General features: G+C 34.9%; 1 protein-coding gene and 1 non-coding gene across 6 annotated transcripts in view; one reads left to right on the plus strand and one right to left on the minus strand.

Annotated features, from left to right (window-relative positions):
* KLHL24 (kelch like family member 24) overlaps positions 1 to 16,213 on the minus strand; it is a 38,746-nt gene that overhangs the window by 20,777 nt on the left and 1,756 nt on the right. For 2 of the 5 annotated variants that reach the window (XM_065943166.1, XM_065943167.1), the window contains exons 2-4: positions 13,371 to 13,504; positions 11,949 to 11,990; positions 8,348 to 9,328 (exon numbers count right to left, since the gene is read on the minus strand). In XM_065943166.1, coding sequence (XP_065799238.1) covers positions 8,348 to 9,267 — 920 coding nt within the window. In that variant the 5' untranslated portion in view covers positions 9,268 to 9,328; positions 11,949 to 11,990; positions 13,371 to 13,504. The remainder of the gene's footprint in view (positions 1 to 8,347; positions 9,329 to 11,948; positions 11,991 to 13,370; positions 13,505 to 16,213) is intronic. The other 3 variants (XM_065943165.1, XM_065943169.1, XM_065943168.1) reach the window with 2 other exon arrangements.
* Positions 16,036 to 16,180, plus strand: LOC136173808 (U4 spliceosomal RNA). The gene has a single exon (XR_010664289.1). It is a non-coding gene; the product is annotated as a U4 spliceosomal RNA (small nuclear RNA).

Genomic DNA, 16,213 nt, shown 5'->3' on the forward strand with positions numbered 1-16,213 from the left:
CAAAGATATTTATCTCACTGGCAAAAATCAGGAAGAGTTTAAATGTGAGTGGTTTAAAAATGGTTATGGTACTGTAGATTTCATGTCATGAAAATATGTTTCAGTTCAGTTCAGTTCAGTTGCTCAGTCGTCTCCGACTCTTCGAGATGCCATGAATCGCAGCACACCAGGCCTCCCTGTCCATCACCAACTCCCGGAGTCTACTCAAACTCATGCCCATTGAGTCGGTGATGCCATCCAGCCATCTCATCCTCTGTCGTCCCTTTCTCCTCCTGCCCCCAATCCCTCCCAGCATCAGGGTCTTCTCCAATGAGTCAGCTCTTCGCATCAGGTAGCCAGAGTACTGGAGTTTCAGCTTTGGCATCAGTCCTTCCAATGAATACCCAGAACTGATCTCCTTTAGGATGGACTGGTTGGATCTCCTTGCAGTCCAAGGGACTCTCAGGAGTCTTCTCTAATACCACAGTTCAAAAGCATCAATTTTTTGGCACTCAGCTTTCTTCACAGTCCAACTCTCACATCCATACATGACCACTGGAAAAACCATAGCCTTGACTAGATGGACCTTTGTTGGCAAAGTAATGTCTCTGCTTTTTAATATGCTATATAGGTTGGTCATAACTTTCCTTCCAAGGAGTAAGCGTCTTTTAATTTCATGGCTGCAATTACCATATATTAAATGATAACAGCAGGCTATGATAAGAAATAGATTACAACTTTGTAAAATAAATAATAAATTCTTAGAGAATAAAAGGAAAGAATAAAGCCGAATGCTACAGTGTTACCTCCTAGGCAGAAACATGGATGTTATTTTTCGTTGTCTCCAATGAACACAAATTACTCCACCCCTTACTCATGCCTCAAGTTAAGAAAGAACAAAGGAGAAAACCCACACCTTACTATTAATAGCCACTATCAGGTTGTCTGCTCTTACATATGGGACAAGAATTTCAGCTACCAATTTTCTGCTACATGATCCCACTCCAAGGCCACAGGTAACTCTCCAGAGAAGGTTGTCTGGATCAGAGATTATCTTTCTACATGAGAGGGAGACATTCAGTGTCTCTGGACTGACCTTGTAATATAGAAACCAAACCCCATGAACGGTCATATTCAACCAGACGAGTGAGAGAGAATGATGCAAATATGCAGAGAAAAGCAGAGGCAAGAGGGAGAGAGAGGGCATGGCTAGATTTCTGATGGATTTTCAGTAGCCTGTTCCAGTCTTCTTCTAAGTCCTGTTGAACTTCTACCCTTAGGTTCTACAAGATAATGACTTCTCATACCCTTTTAATATGTCTATCTCCCTTCTATGATAATGCTGGTTTCAATCACTTGCAATCAAAATTCTGATACACTAAAGTTCAATGAAGTGGAGAAAAAAACAACCTATAAATGGTTTTCAAACTTGGAAAACCTCAAACTTTCACATTAAAGAAATGTAAATCAAGATTGTGGGATACATGCTTATTATTAGAGAAACGCAAATCAAAACTACAATGAGGTGTCACCTCACACTGGCAGAATGGCTATCCTCAAAAAATACAAATAAGAAATGCTGGAGAGGGTCTGGAGAGAAGGGAACCCTCCTACACTGTTGGCGGAAAGGTAAATTGGTACAGCCACTATGGAAAACAGTATGGAGGTTTCTTAAAAAACTAAAAATAGAGCTACCATATGACCCTTCAATCCCACTCCTGGGCATATATCCAGAGAAAAACTTGATCTGAAAGAATATATCCAACCCAATGTTCATTATTTAGTAACTAATTATTAGACAAGAGTAGTAGGAAGTATTAGAAGAAACAATAATTAACAATTAACAACATTGTTAATCAACTGTACCCCAATACAAAATAAAGTTTAAAGTTTGAGCAAAAAAAATTATGGGATACAAATTTTCACTTTTCCAGAGTAGCAAAAATTTACAAAAACTATTAAAATAAAGGAAAGGAGTAAAGAAATAGGGATTTTCATATTTTTGGAAAAGTATAAATTGGAAATCAATTTTTACAATATCTTGCAAAAGTTTTAAAAATGCACATATCTTATGACTGAGTGATTTCACTTCAAGTAATTTATGCTATCATTTATCAGACATATGTATAAGAATATTCACTGAGCACTGTTTGCAATGAAAAAAATCTAGAAACAACTTAAATGTACATCATTAAGAGATGAATTGAATAATTTATGGTATCCATAAATGTGATACTATACAACTTTTAAAAAAGAGTGAATTTGAAATTTTCCATAATGAAGAGTTAAAAAAAAAAAGGAATGAAGACCTATATGTGCTATAGAAGAAATTCCAAGATATTTTTAGGAGACAAAAATAAGGTATACTACCATCTGTATAAAAAATAGTAGGGACACGTGTACACACACACACACACAGACACACACACTTCTGTATACAAAGAATATTTCTAAAAAGAGTGAAAAAAACTGGTAACCCTTTGGGGATGAAAGGGTTATATATATACTGATATATCAAGGGTCAGGTAGAAGAAGACTTAGACATTACACAGTACTTTAATATAAAAATGCATTCAAAATAACAATGAACTAACATGTATAAAAATGGTAGACCATGAATCCAAAATAGCAGATTATCACTTAAGAGAAACTGAAACAGAAACTCAGAACATTGACTTCTAAAATATTATTTCTTTAAAAAAAACTTAACCTTGGTCTTCTCGTTGATTTATTCAATAAGAACTTGAACCCTGTCCTCATTATGGCAATAGGTTCCTATTTTCATTATATAGTAACTGCTTACTAGACAAGAGTAGTAGGAAGTATTAGAAGAAACAAGTACTTAATTAACCAATTAAACTCAAAATGATGAACTTATTAGATCACAGCTATCTCTATTGTTTAATGGAGCACTGCATATTTTTTCTGTAGATATGAACAATTTATACTTAAACCACCTGATAGCAAGCATTTATGTCTCTCAAACTATATTTCCTGTTCTGTAAAAGTATAGTGCAAATTTTAAATATATTTTGATTATTCACGAAACTAGCAATAATTTTTATTAAGCATGTGTCCAACACTAGGTTATGCATTTTTCACACAGTAGTTCTAATCCTCACAACAATCTTACAGGGTAGATGGTATTATGCTTATTTTACAGATGAGGAAGCTAACATATAGAGAAGTTAAAGTGCTTTGCCCAATGTCACAGAATTAACTACTTATGCAGAGGTAGGTTGTAGTTCAGGTCTCTCTGATTCTGAAGCCAGGACCCTTAACGCATAATGAAGCTTGCCCTAGGTGTTTACTAAAAACGTATTATACCTTAGTATAGAAATTAAAAGTTGCATAACATATATTAATAAAAACAACTATTCCTAAACTTTTTACTTCTGTGATAGGTCTCCACTACTTTTTCTTTATGGACCCAGGGTTTACAACTGGAAATAATGGTTAGCAAAGCTTTTATGGTCTTATGTCCTATATCCTCTTTCTAGAAAATTGCCATCACACTCTTTTTTTCTTTAAAAAATTTTTTTTCACACTCTTTTTAATACAAGGTATCTTGGGGTTTTCTCTGTCATTTAAGAGACACATGGGTATATACAGGTGTCACTATCCAGTACAGCTTGAGCTCTGGAGAATACCTGGCACACGATAAACACTAAAGAGATATTGGATGCTGTGAGAGTATAACCTAACTATACAGTGGTGGGTTTGGGCTGTGATCGCCCTAATCAAGAGCTAATCTTTATATCACTAATGGTAGAACAACCAGTTATGCTGTCTTTCTCCTAATGTGATGCAATGTGATACATATATTACCTAGAATGAATTCCAGCAAAAAAGTATTTAACTATTCACCATTGAGCTGAAGCTAACTTTCAGTTTCCAGGAAACAGCTAAATGCAGCTAAGTGATATCACAAAGAAGTGACCAGACTAATACACATTGTGGAGTATTTTTCTGGACAACTTGCCCATGAACAAGTAAGATTCATTAAAAAAAAAAACTGCTTTGGAATAAGAGACTTCATGGAAATAAACAGATGCAATGATCCTGTACTAGTCTTGGACTGGATTCAGGTTCATTAAAGAACAGCTTGGAAAAGACTGGAGAAACATGAATAGAGGCTGGATATTAAATATTATGAAAGAATTATTTTTAACTGTGAGATTTATTTTGCCTATGTTAGTGTTTTAAAGATGCATCTTCAAGCGCTTTTCCTCCCTGGCTGCTTGAAGATCAGCCGCCATCATGAACGACACAGTAACTATCCGGACTAGGAAGTTCATGACCAACCGACTGCTTCAGCAGAAACAAATGGTCATTGATGTCCTTCACCCTGGAAAAGCAACAGTACCTAAAACAGAAATTCGGGAAAAACTGGCCAAAATGTACAAGACCACACCTTTTTGGTCTGATTCTCTTCAGAATCAGAGAGACCTGAACTACAACCTACCTCTGCATCTTTCTATTTGGATTCAGAACCCATTTTGGTGGTGGCAAGACAACTGGCTTCGGCATGATTTACGACTCCTTGGATTATGCGAAGAAGAATGAGCCCAAACATAGGCTTGCAAGACATGGCCTGTATGAGAAGAAAAACACCTCAAGAAAACAGCGAAAAGAACGCAAGAACAGAATGAAGAAAGTCAGGGGGACTGCAAAAGCCAGTGTTGGTGCTGGCAAAAAGAAGGAGTAAAGATTCTGCAGTGACTGTATCTGTGGTGCTTGTGCAGATTTTTCATGTAAGAATAAACTAAGACCTTTTCCATGTCAAAAAAAAAAAAAAGATGCATCTTCAAATATATATATGTATAACTATACATTTTATTTTTTAAAAAACATTGGCTGAATGATGGAATAAATGAATGAAAAAGCCTAGGGTAGAGATATAGTTTTCATAGTCAATAGTAAGCATGTTAATCAAAACCATGAGAATAGATGTGATCATCGAGGAAACTATCAAGGCAAGACAACAAGATGTGAACCAAGAGAATATCAACATTTCAAACAATAGACAAAGAACTATCAAACTGAAAACAGAGTACTGAAGAAAAGGACCACGAGGGATATTGTACTCTTGAAGCTATCAAGAGTTTTAAGAAGGATTTAAGCAATTAAAAATGTCAGATCTGAAAGAGAGATCAAGGTGAATAAAGACTGAAAAGAGGCTAACAAAGAACAAATAGATGACCTGACTGAGAGGAGTTTCAGTAGAGTGACTGGAGAAGTCAGAATGAGCTGTAGTTGAAGAAGTGGAGATGTCACTTCTCTTACAAAGTAGTTTTTAGTTTCTCAGAAAGATGAGAACGTCTACAAAGAATACATATTGTTCAGGTAAGGAAATTCCCAGTGATTAGTACTAACATGTAGTAACAGATAAGTGGAGGACAGAATATAAATGACAGGTGATAGCAGAGTTGTACAATAAAGCATTCCTTTTTGGAGTTCTCAGGTAATTCATAAAATATAAAATTTAGATAAAATAAGTATCTGCTATTAAAATAGTCTGAAAATTCAATATAACTACAGCTTGATTTTTTTTTCTACTAGCCTCCTAGAGAAAAGTGGTATCATAATCTTATACATATAGATGTGTTTCACTGCACAAAATGGATTGGTTCCCTTAAAAATAGGATGTAAAATTGTATTTTTGTAAATTGAATAACTAAGAAAATCAGAAAATTCTCTAATTATGATTCTAATTACCTTTAGGCTGCACTCTGATTTCATTCTGGTCATATCTTTATAAGTAATTTTAATATAAATAATTTTGATTCTATAGCACATATTCTTTGGTCCCTATTCTAATCATATTCCAAGTATTGGATATTGGGTATAGGTACTATTAACTATGTTTGTGTGCCATTCTGTGTGCCACAGGGGATTCTGTTTGGAAAAATATATGACTCTCCCCTTAGAGAGATACAGTTTGTCCAGAAAAGTTCTGGGACAGCCCCAAAGCTGTTTTGTTTTCCTAATTAAAACATTTAAGAACTGGTCTTTCACATTCTTAGGCTCAGCTGAAATCTCTTAACAGTCCTGAAAACAACTTTAAAAAAATCAGTATATTGTATAGAATAAATTGTAGTTTTTTGTTCTTTGTTAAAAGACTAGGAGTAAAATATTTTATATTTATTTCTTATAAAATAATTACTTTTAACTAAAGTCAGCTGACTTTGAAGAAAAAAATGCACTCTAAACCTAATATACAAAGAAATAATACATTAATTTTTGTAGTAACAGTTACTCAATGTTGTATCCCATTTGTAAAAAAGTTCAGATTGTCAAGTACTGGAAGTTTTCATAAAGTGGGTCATACTAACACTACACTATAGCCATGATTCTTAAAGCACTTCCTATGTACCACCTTCTATGCTGAGTACCTTGAGACTATTGCATTTAATAATTTCAACAGCAAAACCTGTGAAATAAGCATTGTTTATCATAAATCTCATTTTACTTATGAGGTAACAGGTCAAATCTTGTTATATCCAAGCTAGTGTAGATTTAAAGACAGGTCAAAATATGCTGAATTGTAATTAAAAACATGAGATCTCACAATATGCTGAATTTTATTCACATTCTAAAACATTGATAATCAAAATTAACGCTAAAAATATGGTTTAAGAGCTATGCTATAATAGATTTATAGACAAAGTGGAGAGAGTATGAGAAAATAAACACCAGTTTCACAACAATGTGAATATGTTTAGCACTATTAAACAATACAAAAATGGTTCAGTTCAGTTTAGTTCAGTTGCTCAGTCGTCTCCGACTCTTTGCGATGCCATGAATCGCAGCACACCAGGCCTCCCTGTCCATCACCAACTCCCGGAGTCTACTCAAACTCATGCCCATTGAGTCGGTGATGCCATCCAGCCATCTCATCCTCTGTCGTCCCCTTCTCCTCCTGCCCCCAATCCCTCCCAGCATCAGGGTCTTTTCCAATGAGTCAACTCTTCGCATGAGGTGGCCAAAGTATTGGAGTTTCACAAAAATGGTTAGGATGGCAAATTTTATGTTATGTATTTTATATCACACACACCAAAAAGGTCAGCTTTGTTAGAAAAATATTTAAAAGATTTTTTACTATAATATGTCTCACAACAGCCAATTTTTGCTTATTCACAGTAAAATGTTTAATACTATTCCTTCCATTCTTAAGGCACAGAGATTATTTTTCTATCCTGGGTGTTCATTGGAGGGACTGATGTTGAAGCTGAAACTCCTATACTTTGGCCACCTGATGTGGAGAGCTGACTCATTTGAAAAGACACTGATGCTGGGAAAGACTGGGGGCAGGAGGAGAAGGGGACGACAGAGGATGAGATAGTTGGATGGCATCACCGACACAATGGACATAGGTTTGGGTGGACTCCAGGAATTGGTGATGGACAGGGAGGCCTGGCATGCTGTGGTTCATGGGGTCACAAAGAGTCAAACTTGACTGAGCAACTAAACAGAACTGAATCTACAGGTGTTTTAAATAGGTCTTCCTTGATAGCTCAGTTGGTAAACAATCCTCCTGCAATGCAGGAGACCCCGGTTTGATTCCTCGGTTGGGAAGACCCCCTGGAGAAGGGATAGGCGACCCACTCCAGTATTCTCAGGCTTCCCTTGTGGCTCAGCTATAAAGAATCCTGTTGCAATGTGGGAGACCTGGGTTCGATCCCTGGGTTGGGAAGATCCCCTGGAGAAGGGAAAGGCTACCCACTCCAGTATTCTGGCCTGGAGAATTCCATGGGCTGTATAGTCCATGGGGTTGCAAAGAGTAGGACACTATTGAGTGACTTTCACTTTCAAATAGTTTTAAATATAGTAACTGTGGAAATGAGAAAAGATCTGAAACCTTAATTTTACATCTAAGAATTCCCCCAATGTATACCAACTTACTTACTTGATCTCTATATTTCACATTGTCTGTTAGGAAAGAGGTTAGTCTGTGAATACACAAATTGTTTTTTATAAGTAGAGGCAGTCCAACAAACTCTAACAAAGTCTTTAGTTACTTAACATCCAAAGATCTTTAGGAAAAACGTGGAATAAACTTGGTACCCTACAAAGGTTAAGAAAAATTAGAAGATACAGGCTGAAACATGCTAGCTGCAAAGACCCTTTGCAATACCATCTCATAGCTCAGAACAACAATAATGAAAAGTGCTGCTGTTGAATCTAGTCTTCACTGGGAGAAATTCTAATGAGTTATAATCCAAAACAAATCTCAAATTACATAAAGCCACTTATAGATGATACATATAAATGACTACATGGAGATTACACTCAGGAAGCTTTAAAATATTTTAAAAAAACAAAAACTTTTGCAAATTATGTTGTAGTTAATACGTATCAACCTTACCTGCGTGGCCTAGTCCTTGGAGACATCATCTCATTCCCAAGTATGTGGTACCGTCTTGCTTCATGCAGCAATTGATAGCACTCAGGAGAATTCTGGATCAACTGGTCCACCTCAACTGTTTGAACAAAGTAGTTGGGATGCAACAGAGGGAGTCTCACATGAGTCAGGAGCTCATGTAACAGTGGTCTTCTCAGATCAACAGCGCGATAGACCCAACGCATGACGGCTTCAAAAACCATCTCCTCCTTGCCAATAACTAGTTCATCACTACAAATATAATCAATCAGTTCATCTTTGTCAAGTTCAAGAAATTCTTCATGCTGGGACACATCCTCAAAAGTCTGTAATGCAAAATTCTTGCATTTTGTAAAGAGTGTTTTGAGGGAATGGGTATCAGCAAAGCGCTGGATTCCTAAGCAATTACAAGGATCAAGTTGCTCCTCCAAGAACTTGGCACATGCATCACGAAGAACGCTAATCTGAAAAAGGCTTGATGTTTCAAAGAGATACTGTACATTCTCTGTAGTGATCTTCACTTTTCCAGTATAAACATACTGTAAAAAACATTCCATAGCTTCAGCTAAAATACCATTGATCTCAACCAACATTTCTCGGCTTTCCCTGTGGTCATTACAGAACATAGCTCTGAAGTAGCTACTGCAGGCTGAGAGAACAGCTCTATGGCAAGGAAATTCTTTTCCTTCCACACAAATGATAACATCTGTGAATAAACGACTATCTCGGAATTCATTAAATATCTGGAGGATGTTTTCAGCATGGGATGATCCTGAAGAGAAGTCAAAAAACTCACGGCCTGTCAGAGATTTAGGGTCCATTTCAAAAACTTTACGCTTTGTTGCTGGTGAATCACGCACCCCGAGATCCTCTCTGTTTAGTCTTCGTCCCAATATTAGTACCATTGTTACATCAGTTGACTATATAATTGTTGAGAAATAACTGTTACAGATTTTCCTTATGTGGCTAAAAGTAAAAAAATTAATACATGTAAATCCATGGCTGATTCATGTCAGTGTATGACAAAAACCACTACAATATTGTAAAGTAATTAGCCTCCAACTAATAAAAATAAATGAAAAAAAAAATTTCAACATGTAAAAAGTTTTAGTACTCGAATTACATAATTTCATTTCGATGTAAACACTACAATAAAATTACATAATCTATTTCATATAGGGTATAGAGTACTATCTTATTTTGATACAGATTGATAAAAATTTAGACAATAAAACATTAGGGGCAATTTGCAATAGTATTCCTTAAACCCCCTAGTTGAAAGGATACTACGTACTTTGTAAATTACTAATATATTACCTTCTGTTTGCCTTTTACAAACTGGGTTTCATCTACTGAAGGTAGAGCTAAGTCAGAATGCTATAAGACACAGAACTTGAGTACATTCAAATCTTAATATAAATACTTATTATTTTAATATAGTGCTACTAGAGAAAAATTCAGCTATATCTATCAATGGCCTTTAGGAATATGTATGCTAAAAAAAAAAAAGAATATGCTGTTTGACCATTAAGTCCCTTTCTAGCAATCTATCATAAGGAAATAATCATTTTATTATATGGGAAGATTTACCTCAGGTGTTCAATGCTGTATTAATAGAAAATACTTATATCAGTACACTAGGCATAGAAAAAATGAGGTACATATGTTTAAATGCTAAGTGATTTATCTTCTGTCTTTATTTCCCCCCAAATTTGCACTACGATGATATAGTACTGTATTTTTGTATTTTTTTAAATGTATGTTATTTATGCCCTGCTCCCTTTCCCTAGTAAGAAACAATCTCAAGTCTCCCTCAGAAATGCTATGAATAGTAACTGATGGGTTGAAGCACTGGACTATAGCTATCAATTGGCTTAAATTATTAAGGCAGTTCCTTCTACTCTTTTCACTTCTCGGTAAGTTGCCATGTGATCCAAAATGTACTTGTAATTGGTTTCTGCCTCCATACATTTTTGTTTTCTCAAAGTTTAAATGAAAATATGTTCAGAATGCAGAACAGTGTGCTGCAAGTTCTAAGAATTTCCCTTTTGGCTAAAATGGACAAGAAAGAAACATAAATGAAAAGATGCTCTGCTTTCTGTATCCAATAATTTTACTGTATCTTGTATTCGTTATTTGGTATCTTAAAGTATGTGTATCTGATAAGTTTGGGGTAGCATATTGAGTGAGTAGTATTAATAAATGTCTTAAAAGTTTATATGAGTTAAAGCTCTTTTTATGTTATTTTCAGCTTCTTAATTCCCATGGCTATTTTCCTTGATTGATGACTACCAAGAGGTCTTCCACTGCTTTACCAGAAAACACGAACAGCTATAAAATCACTCGTTATTAAAAGCATTTAAGAGCAACAGGACATCTCTCTACTGCTTTGTATGGAAAAGAGACTATCTCATAGATCTGGGCTGTTTCCTTTCAAGCAACTTTTCCCTGGGTTTTTGGGTAGCCTCACTTTCTCTGGACTTTCTGAGAACTTTTCCATGAACTAGTCCACAACACTATTAAATATAAACTCTTTGTATGATGACAGACTAAATGATTTGCACAAGAATGTCCTAGGAATATGAGACACATTTCAGAACATCTTTTCGGCTTCCAGGTATAATTCAGTAAATTTTATTTTCCCATTTTACACAAAGTATTTTAACTAGTAAAGACAAGTTTAATCACATTTCAAAATACAGTAGTATAGGTTTAAGATTTATCATAAGTGAACAAATATATAAGTAAACTAAACATAAGATTAGACTGAATTCTTCTAAAAAAATTAGCAGATATCAAAGCATTGTTATTCCCATCAGGAAAAAGTAGCAAATAAGTAGGCATCTCTGGACAAAACAAGAGGAAAATGCTTGTCCCAAAGAAACGTAATAATGAAAAATAATACCTACATAAATTAGTGGATGCAAGAGTGATTAGACTCTCAATGACTGACTGCCAAAGTCACACTATTTGTCTAGGAAAGCTAGTATCATTTTCTTTCTCTCCCTCATCTTCTTCAGGAGCTTTATTCCTAGAGCTACACTCTCACTTAAAAGGAAGATTTTTAAGACAGATTCCTCTGGTTAAGGGTGTTTTAGGGTTTACGTCCAACTGTAGAACTCATAAATGTTGTAAACCTAGTTTCAGATTGTTAGGTAGATTTAAAAAGTACATGGTTTTGGCCTATATTCCAGAAAAATGAATGGCGATAACTTATTTTAGTGTCTCTAGGACTGGAGAAACTGTAGAAGGGGGAATGAGGAGATCTGTAAGGATTAGAAAGGAGTGTGTTGATAGTTTATTTGGTAACAAAAATGACTGTGATGCTGTCTTCCTGTATGATCTTGTTCCCTGTTACTGAGGTGTTCTAAGTGACCTCTGGTTAAAGGAAAACGATTTATATTTTCTAATAACAATGCTGCTGCTAAGTCACTTACTTCAGTTGTGTCCGACTCTGCGTGACCCCATAGATGGCAGCCCACCAGGCTCCCCCATCCCTGGGATTCTCCAGGCAAGAACATTGGAGTGGGTTGCCATTTCCTTCTCCAATAACAATGCCAAGAGTTTATAAATATTATAAATATACCTTTTCAGCATTTGCTTGATCAAAGCCCCAGTTTTTCCACACCTAAAATAAATGAAGAACAGCAGCATATAAGTCAGATAGTAATTACTTCATGTTTAATTGGCATTATTTACTAATACATTGAGAAAAGGTTTTAGTAGGTTTCAATTTGTGACTAGAAGTTAACTTCTGCATAAAAAACCAATCCTGAATAACAATTCCTTAAAGTAAATTAAAAATTTTATTCTATACCTAAAATAGTTTCCTTATTTATCCAATTTCTTTCTTGACCATTTTATTTTGCAGTAAGGTTTCTTGAATGAAAGATGAGTAAACAATGGTGGAGTTGAGATGATGAAACATATCCTATGGTAACTCTGCACTGGATATTTGAAGAATGTCTGATAATAATGTTTTACTTGAGTCTGCAGTCATTAGGTAATTCTGAGTTGGTCTATCAATATTACTCAAGGCAAACAGTTCAGTCATTGTATTTTATATAACTGAAATCAATAAGAAAATCTCAAGTATTTTGGGAAATTCAGGAAAAAACATTTCAGTTTTTAATTGTTATCTAGATTATCCATACAAAATCATTATGCTTATCAAAAATCTTATATCTTTTAGTATATAAATGTATATTTCTTCTGTTTCGTTGATCCTATGGACTCTAGCATCTGTAGCAATCAACCAATTCAGCACAACTCTGTGTGCGTATGTTGAAAAGAAAGAGAGAAATCTTCTGAGAAAACACTGGAAGCTTGAACTGTGCACAGAATATCAATGGTATTTAAATACAAGTACTTCTGGTTTCTGGCCTAGATATTTATAAATAGAACTCATAAATTCTTAACAAGTTTAGGCAAATTCAAATGTTGATCCCCCAAACCAAGATACAAACTACTGCTTTTTTTTCCTGCCTGTATAAAAAAACACACATCTCTATACCTGGATTAAGCTTTGATTGTGAGGTGAATGTTACCTTGCTTGTTTTCTTATTTGCAGAAGTCAGTCTAACTTGTGTGTACTTTGGTAAAGAATATGTCAACTTGGTCAAAACAGGGGATTGTTAAGTCTTAGCTAAATAAGTTTTTTTTTCCTAAGAAGACAATAAAATCCTGAGTCTACTCAAGTCAATTCAAGAAACAATTCTAGAGAGCCTACCCCTCTGTCTGGCACTTGGGTGGTGAATATCGGATTCAGATCCAATTTTAGATGCTGTGGAGTAGGCTAAGATTAGAATCCAACAAGAACTCAAAGATTGATACTAAAATAGATTTAAATTCTCAAGTGTTTCTCTTGAAGAAAACAAATTGTTTCTGCTAGAGTGCAAACTGGAATAGATTCTCTCATGACTGATCTAGTCTAGAATTATATCTTAAGGAGTAGAAGGGCAAGGCAAATCACCTGAGCATTTTCTGGAGGGTTTTAGGTAATACTTACCAACCTAATAGTTAAGGGCAGGGGACAGAGGAGGTCAATGTACAAAATCCAAAGGAGATATATAGTATCAGAACTGATCTTAAAATGTAGTTGTACTGCAATCAAACTTATTTTTCCTTTAGAATGCAGGAACCCTATACAAAGAAAGAAGCTACTATCAGCCTTAAAATAGTATGGATTAGTGAGGGGCTTATAAAGACTAATAAATTCCAGATGGCAAAGGAAACCAACAGTTTTGACTAACATGGTCCCAACAACCTGTGGTAATGAACAGCTACCGCTAGCTACATGCTATGCTCCACACTACTCCCACTTTCTCAAACTGAACCCTAAGTGAAGAGCAACACAGCAGAGACAGCAAAAAGACTAATGAATAGAAGGTTTATCTTTAAAGATATACAGTAGTTCAACAGAAGGAAAGCCAGAAAATACTGTAACATGTAAATTCGTTATTTAAAAAAATAACTAGAAAACCATATTTAACATAGAACTATCTGAAACCAAGCAGATTTTTCACCCCATTTTCTCAAACATTTATTGACCACTTTTTAAAAACCGTAAACTTATCTTCTTAAATTTTCAACTTAAAACTTTACTCTTGGAGTAGTGGTTCCCGAAACAAATTTTACAAATGCAGTATTTAAAGTCCAGTCTTCAAGTTGTTATTTTCAACATTTCTATTTTTCTTATGAAACCACCAGTAACATATTTACACACCATATGATACTAGAAACCTACAAAAGCTTTACATTTCTTTGTCTAGAATAATACCAAGTTATTATCCCTTGTTTACATGAACCTCAAATAGTCAATATATATTACTTTGATTAACAAGATAAAGAGAAATAAGAGGTATCCAATGATGAAAATTTTAGGAGTGCTTAAACAGTGTGTCAGACTAAACAATTACGGTCCTATAACTGAAAAAAAGAATACTGTCTTCTCTCAAATCACAGAACAAAAAAATTGAATTTCTCCATTCACTGTTTTTCTCCCTTGATTTAAAACTTTTGGCTACTAATATTCCCAAACCTCCAAAGGAAGAAAAAAAGTTGTTGATCATCAGACATCATACCTGATATTAAGCTATCCTATCAAACCTACTTGTCATGTAAACTTAAATGTCTTTGGTTTTATCTTGCTAGAAACATGCTTCCTTTAGGTATCTAATGCATTGTTTTATTTTAACATCTTCAAGACCTATAGATACATAGTCATGTTTTCTTTTAGCAAAAGTGTTTTTGGTCCTATTAGAATTAATTAAATCTGCAAGGACACTACTTGGTACTCTGTCACTTGAGTAAGTTTGAGATCCAATCTTTTACTACATGGCTGCTCTATGTGCAAAAGCACTTTTAAGTCTGTGATTTTTATCTACCTTGTGGTAATACAAATGATTTGCAGAAGTACGTTTCAGAAAGCACTGAGTAAAGAGCAAAGTCTAATGACTTTTAGACATCAATTTAGACATCAAATGCTAAAAAATGGCAGCCCTTAGGTGATAAATTTAGGCAGAGTGACAAACTCTTTACTTTAAAAAATTTGGCTTAGCTAGTGTTCTTAACAGGAGAAAGAATAAAGGTTTCAAAATATCAACAATTGTCAAGTGGCCATATACTCTGTTTCAGTCAAAACAGAAATAGAATCATATAAAATACATATGCTTTTCTATTTCATATACTTATGAGGATATACGAGGATATTTTATTTACATTTTTATACAGTTCATACCTAAATATTTATTGAAAAAGGATGTCCCAAATTCCTAGGTAAGAAAAAAGTATATACAAAAATAACTATTTTTTGTAAAATAAATAGTATTTTTTGTTTTTCACAGGCTTGACCTTTGGGTTTTAAGTAAATGGCAGAAAAAACAAGGAAGCTAAAACAATGTTTTTTGAAAAGGCATTAAGTACTTTTAGCAACTTGGACAAAAGCCAAGAAAGTTTAAATTAAAGCTGATAGTAAGCTCCAACTCAGAATATTATTTCTTCTTCCTGTTTAGAGACTAAGTCTCAGGCTTTGTCTGGATAAGAAGGCTTATGAGTGGTGGTTTTATTTTTTTATAAAGGTTAGAGGTTTGCATCTTGTACTTATTTAGAAATGTTAAATGCCTTCAATGCATAAGCGATGAGGCAGTTCAGGATCACAGAGGCTGCTCCTTTTGGTGTAGTCATTCCAACCTGAATTTTAAAAATAAATTAAGAATGCATAACCAATGAGAACTATTCAAATGCAATTCTTTCTTCACCCAAGGAGCTCAATCTACCTTCTACAGAAATGTACTTTCTTGGGTGAATGCCTACAGATTTATAGGAAAAAAAAACCTGATAAAACCCTAGTATCCTATTAAATCAGATTAGGAAAGCCGCATCTTCAACACACTGTGGCTAAAACAATTGTTTTTGTAGATTTTATAACTGTCATCATAGAAGAGTGAGCTATGATGTTTGTTTCCGCAAACAACTCATCTAAACCTGGGTACAGAAGAATTCACTTTCTGGAGGAGGTGGGGGAGGATATCATCAAGCTATCTTTTTTTCAGATTTTAAACCTTTTATTTGGTATTGGGGTACAGCCGATTGACAGGAAGTTGTGGTAGTTTCAGGTGAACAGAGAAAGGCCTCAGCCATACAAAGCTGTCTTTTTAAAAAAACAGAATTCTAGCTTTGCGCAGTGGCAGTGAGGTAGCCAATGAGGTTTATCGGAGGCGCGATTATTGCTACTTGAAAACTAAAAAAACAGAATTCTAATTTCACATTTTAGTTGACAGGAGGCAGATTTTTAATGTTTTCCGTACTTAACAAAAACCAACCTCGCTGGTGGGCCTAAGTGGTCTTAGC

Source organism: Muntiacus reevesi, chromosome 8 (genome assembly GCF_963930625.1).
Source record: "Muntiacus reevesi chromosome 8, mMunRee1.1, whole genome shotgun sequence".
Lineage (NCBI taxonomy): Eukaryota > Metazoa > Chordata > Mammalia > Artiodactyla > Cervidae > Muntiacus > Muntiacus reevesi.